Raw genomic sequence first — 6,000 nt, 5'->3', positions numbered from 1 at the left:
TTCTTTGATAAACTGGTAAACTCTTGATTGTGTGCAAGTCTTTTACTTTGTAACCTGCTAGGCTCTTGCTTTCCCTTGTATACTCTACCGAGTATTGCACTTGTCATTATCTGAAGGTGTACTTGTTCTGTCTGCTATTGAGATTTGTAACTGATGTCTATAGAGTCACCGGGTAAATATTTTAGCTGTATGGTTTTGTGTAAATATTTGCCTACAGAAGATTACTGAGACTTAAGTGCTCCTTTTCTTAAGCTTCAATGTAACTGATCTTATATCAATACAGGAAAAGACTACCTACCATTTAACTACCATTAAAGCAGAACCGGCAGAAGAGAACACTAATAAAGGAACTGAAAGCAGCCAATTTTCAGTGGTTTCAGTTAAAGCACTGAAACAAGAGAAAACTGAGTTGGAAGTGGGAAGAAAGCGCAGTACTGATGAAGATAAGCCTACTGTGGAAGAGCCACCTCCAAAGAAAGGTACAGTTTCTTCCATCGTTGAACAGGGTGTCTTCCAAAACAATAAATTGCTTCCTATTCCGGATAGGAAGCAAAAGGCTGTGAAGCACGTACCTTATGGTATAAGGAGAAAAGCCACTGTGTTAAACTGTAAATAGAAGTAACTGTTATGTAAATATCCCTTTTTCAGAAGGTCCTATGCTGTTCATTTTTGAATGCTTAAGAAAAGAAGTTTTTTGCACTATTTTTTTCCTTTTTGCTGCTTTTTCCTCATCTGTTGATGCACTTGCAGATTTGGTAATAGTTTTAAAGCAGTTTCTTTAGTATTGTTTCAACTGCTGTTGCTGATCTTCTGAGTAGCATCAGCTGCTCAAGTGCTTTTTTTTGTTTGTTTGTTTTGTTTTTCCTGAAGCAACTATCAAAATTGTTGACGACCTGCTAATTGCTCGCTCATGGGCAATATTTGAGCAAAATGGTTTGGATAAGCTCTGATGCATTTAACTTCACTTCTGGGCACAGCTGAGCATCAGTGTTCCTAGAATTACGGAAGACATATACAGTGTAGAAGGGAAAATCTAAAACTTAGCTGTATTCCCTTCCTTTCTTGTATTCCTCTTGCAAAATATGTGCAAGGGAGAAAGTCAAGGCCTTCTTTGGATGAGATGCTGTTCTTGGATGATTTGTCCCTGCTGCCTTTATTTGGCATAAATATTGAATCCTAATGTGACCACTGAATGGCATCACATATAAGCATCTTACCAGAGACTGAGGGAGGGATGTGGACTCCTCCATACTCCAAATAGTAGTGGGTTTGTTCTAATCATATGACCAAAGCTCTCATTTAAAAATTAATGACAGCAATGCTCCACATGGGAATTAAAATGGGTAGCTATAGTCACAATGTCAGCATGAAGTTTTCTGTTAAGAAGTACTGAGTATTCAATCATGTTAAAATTTTCTTCTATTTGTGAGTATTAATAGCATCCAATTTCAAAAACCGCTTAATATATATTCTTTAGCTATGTTAAATGTACACAGTAGAACAATGAGCACAGGTATGTTGTGCTGGTTCTTTTGTAGAATTAGTTATATAAGTAGCACGAGCAAAAGTGTTTTAGGAGATGCTAGGTTATCTCAGCTTCAAGTTCAGGGTATTTACACCATTCTCTGAGCTTTTAGGTCTTGTTTCCTATGCTCTGTAATAATGCTTTTTCCCTACTTCCTGTGTAAGGAGCTTCTAGACTGAACATTACACATCTTCTCCCTAGTCTTATTTATCTTGCTTTAGTGCTTGCTTGTTGTTTTCAGCATAAAGTGTTTAGATTACTTATAAATCATATTCCCCTCACTAGTGTTGCTGGGAGCAGCAGTCAAAACCCAAAACCTGGTTTGGGGTGGAATATGCCACTGCTGTTTCTTCAGTGTGACTTTTAAATCAGTTGAGGGCTGTATATAAAACTCCTTAGATGAGTTAAGAGGCTGTTTCCATGCAGTACATGTGAATCTGTATGTAATGCAGGCTGCACGTGGGTGCTATAAAATTCTGCATTTCTGTAGTTGTAGTAATAAAAGGACTGTACAAGAATCACCATGGAATATATTGTTGTGGTGACCCAATCCCTAGTAAGTCTTGACTTATATTTATTTTTCTAATACTTAATGTATGCATATTATGGAATGGACGTAACTGGATTCTAAAGCAGTGATGAAATACAGCAGAAGTTGCTTTTGATAGAAAGAAAATGCATGTGATTTTAGCTAATTGCTCACCAGTTAAAGAAAAAAACAGCCCCAAGCTAACGGAATATTTATGGAAACTTGAATCTGCAAATTTGTACAACTTTATGAGTGAACTTAAATGCAAAAGAGTAAGTGTGGACAGAAGTAGGAATCCTCATATTTTGCTTAGAGATCAACTGAATAAGAGAGACAGATATCAACACTTAAGTGATCAACTTGTCCAGGGTTTTATCTTTCTTATGAAAGTAAGAGGACTGTGAGTTGGAATGAAATTTCTTAGAGAACTGTTTATCTACCATTTAGATGTAGATGGAGTGATTCCTGGCTGCCTTATAGGGATTGCTGAAGCACGGAAGATAGAAAGAATATAGCTGTGAATTATCTATCTCGTTCCCATGTTTCTTAAATCTAATTAGATTTTCTACTGGTGTGGAGTGGAAGGTTTGAGTAGTGCCATGGTAAAAGTGTTCTTCCAGACTGAAAACCTTTTGCTGTTAATTCTGTATAGAAATCTGAGGCACCTGATTACGTGTTCAGAGGACTTTAATTCCTTCACTAGTATCAAATACTATGTGATGTGAGGGTATGGCTTGCATATTACGACAGTGTTTCACTTAGAAGTCGCTACTTGGTGTTGTGAACTGCTATGTAATAATGATTTTAATCAATCTGAGCTACATTCCTTTTCCCCTTTTTTTTTTGGTTTGTTTGTTTGTTTTACAGTAGTTGTAAATGAGAGAAAGAAAAAGAACACTGTAGAGCAAAAGAAAATTGAACACATGAAACAAAAGTGCTCCACGTACCGAAAGGAAGTACTAGCACTGAGGGAAAGAACTGAAATCTTGGAACGTCATTTAGCTGTGCTTGAAGAACAATGCAGAAGAGAAAAAAATAAAAAAGAAGATTTCAGTAAGCAGGTAACAAGCCTGCGTATTGAGCTTTCTTTTTCTGAAGAAACAGCTGATGTCCTCCGTGAACAAATTCTGCAGGGTCAAGCTGACTATCGGGAAATTGCTTCTGAACTGGATGAACAGAAATCTATAAATATGACACTAGAAGACAAAAATGCCCAACTAACTAACAACATAGAAGTTGCCAAAGAATATATAATTGATAAAGTGTCACAAGTAAAAGAAATGCGGACCAAATTAGATGAATTATACAAATGTCACTTAGAGTTTCATGCGATCAGTACTGACTTTGTCAGTGCAAAGGATTCCTCAGACTGTGAAAAAGATGAGACAGGGACATCTCAAATTAGTTCTGCATGCATTCAGTCACAGACTTCTTCCATCTCAGATCTTGTGCAGGACCTCTCCTTTAACTATAGTCTTGAAAGGATTTGGGAAGTATGCAGAAGTATTGTTGATGTTTCCTCACAAAAAAGTCAGCACATCAAAGCACTGCTTCAAGACAATGAAAACCTAAAGGCAGGACTGAATAATGCTGAATATCATAATCATCAACTTTTAATGAAGCTATGTGAGATTACAACTCACACTAGTCAGGAAGATGATCTTGTGAATCAGTTACATGAGCAAATAGAAAAGAAAACTCAGGACTTTGAAGAAAAGACTGCAGAAGATCAGAGAGTGATTGCACAATTTCAGGAGGAAGTTGCCAACTGTGAGGTAAAAATAAGAGAGCTTGAGTATCTCCTGGAGGCTTCCAAGACAATGGAAGACAATGTGTCAAAACTCAATGAATTACTTAAAGAAAAAGAATCTATTATTGTTAATCTAGAGACAGTTACAGCAACTCTGCAGGAGAAGTCTGCAAATGCAGACAAAAAGGTTGAAGAGTTAAGTAGAAAAGAAGCAAATCTGATTCAAGAAGTTCTGCAGCTGAAAAACAGCTTGGAGCAGATGAAACACTCTCTTCGGGAAAAGGAAAAGAGTGAAATGGAGAAAGTGCAACGTATAGAATCGTAAGTAACCACTGAGTTAACTTAGAGCCCTTTGAGAATGAACTAGAGTTAAAAATAGTTAATGGGAACATCCCTTTGACTTAATGCATTTGCATGCTTATCAATGGCCAAACTACTACTTTAGGATGCTTTGGTATGCTACTTGAGTTCCAAGGGAAAACAGGAGTGTGCAAGGAAATAAAGAATAATATGGGGATTTCTGGTGGTTTTGTTGTACATCCCTCTGAATAGCATCTGAATAATTTATTGCTTCAGAATCTGATTATGAGAAGCAAGCTGAAATTCAAAAGTAATTGTTTAAATCACTGGTCTAGATAGATTTAAGAGTCTATTTACAAATAGAAACCAACAGGCAGGGCATGGATTAAGCTGTAATTGCTGTTTCCATGAGATGTGTAACAGTAATGTTCTTTGTCTCTTTATTTTTAACATAAGGCTAGAAAATATTCTTTCTGAGAGTTCTGCCCTTGTACTGAATTTGAAAAAAGATTTGCAGAGGAAAGAAGAAGAGTATGCAGATCTAAAAGACAAACATTCTGATGCCGAGAAAAAAATTCAGCAAGTACAAAGCGAGGTTTGTAGTCAACTGAGCTATTTTTTTCTGTAAGATTATGCTTGGCTTTCTGCTGTTAAAACTTCTCAAACTTTAACTGTGAAGCTGGAAATTTCACACTAGTGTGGCTAGCAGCAAATCTTAGGTAAAGTTGCCATTGAAGCTCTAGAGAGGACCAGAAGTTAAAACATGGTTTCACATAGATAATGAACAGAGGAAAGTAAAGTTGGTTGGTAGTCTGGAATAAGGTTTGTGAAGAGAATAGCTAATCTGCCTCTGGAGGGGACTTGTTATTATCTCTACGTTACTGGTGACTTGCCATTGGTATCCGTGGTAACTCCAAAGCCTAAAACCTAAATCTTGTGAAAAAACGCTGATAACTGGGAAGAAGAATGCTATTTACTTGAAGAGAAATAGACTAATTTCCAGAGGCTCTTTAATATAAGCATGTATATTTTTTTCTTCAATTTCAGCTTCAGTGATTTTAATAGTTAAAATTTAATTATTAAACAAGTAGATATTTTAAAACCCATTTTGCAGGATCTTAGTCTGAAAGTTTATTGGGTGTGCTTGGGGTGGAAAATTAAAGCTTAAAAATGAATTCATGTCTTCCTTGGTAACCTTGCACTTGTTGTCGTTTTCCTACTCAGAACTTGTTTGTGAATTCCTCTTTATTTAACAAAGAAGTATTTGGCCAGGTTGGATTACAGAAGTCTTTTAATGAACCGTGTGCTGTGCTTACATTACAGGTGTTCACGATGCGTTCTGTGGAGGAATACCTCAGGAATAAGATGGATGAACTTGAAAGGATTAATAACCAGTTTAAGGATGAGCTGGATTATAAAGACTATACTATCCAACAACTTAAACAGGTAATTTTCTTGCTCTTAATTTTTATTAAATGAATGATGCAGGTTTTCCAAGCAACAGGAAAAAGGTCAAAAAAAAAAAAAAAAAATTGGAGCAAAATGAAAGTGGCCAACTGAAATTAGTGGTAGACCATGAAAGATATTCAAATAATTAGTCACTACAGAGCACTGGCAGATTGCTTTAAATACAATAATCTGCATAGTAAATACATATATAATACATGCATATAACCTGATCTTGTTGAGTGACATCACGATATGTTAATTGAAATGTCTTAATTGAATTGAAAATTGAAATGAAAAGGACCATAACCTTCAAAAGTGGCGTGAGGAGAGAGATCAGTTAGTAGAAGCTTTGGAAGAACAGCTCAAAACTTTGGCTTCTATTGCCATACAAAAATCAGGCTTTTAATCAGGATAGCCAATCTAAGCCGTAGCATAGAATTTCAGAAG

At 36.2% G+C, this 6,000-nt stretch overlaps 2 protein-coding genes across 2 annotated transcripts in view; both read left to right on the top strand.

Annotated features, from left to right (window-relative positions):
• The first annotated feature begins 227 nt into the window (after nucleotides 1-227).
• Nucleotides 228-4,129, top strand: LOC146759725 (kinesin-like protein KIF20B). The gene is made up of 2 exons (XM_085509305.1): nucleotides 228-479; nucleotides 2,922-4,129. The coding sequence occupies exon 2, from the start codon at nucleotides 2,978-2,980 to the stop codon at nucleotides 4,127-4,129; it is 1,152 nt and encodes a 383-aa protein (XP_085365431.1). The 5' UTR covers nucleotides 228-479; nucleotides 2,922-2,977.
• Nucleotides 4,130-4,566: 437 nt separating this feature from the next.
• Nucleotides 4,567-6,000, top strand: part of LOC146759719 (kinesin-like protein KIF20B) — a 123,821-nt gene continuing 122,387 nt past the window's right edge. The window contains exons 1-2 of the mRNA XM_085509857.1: nucleotides 4,567-4,699; nucleotides 5,428-5,550. Coding sequence (XP_085365983.1) covers nucleotides 5,437-5,550 — 114 coding nt within the window. The 5' untranslated portion in view covers nucleotides 4,567-4,699; nucleotides 5,428-5,436. The remainder of the gene's footprint in view (nucleotides 4,700-5,427; nucleotides 5,551-6,000) is intronic.

Source organism: Coturnix japonica, chromosome 9 (genome assembly GCF_054131305.1).
Source record: "Coturnix japonica strain WE chromosome 9, WE-NBRP24, whole genome shotgun sequence".
Classification (NCBI taxonomy): domain Eukaryota; kingdom Metazoa; phylum Chordata; class Aves; order Galliformes; family Phasianidae; genus Coturnix; species Coturnix japonica.
This window is presented reverse-complemented; position numbering and strand designations above follow the sequence as displayed.

Bases quoted from the DNA above. Each gene is read 5' to 3' on its own strand.
- LOC146759725 (XM_085509305.1), top strand. From the start codon at position 2,978: ATGAAACAAAAGTGCTCCACGTACCGAAAGGAAGTACTAGCACTGAGG.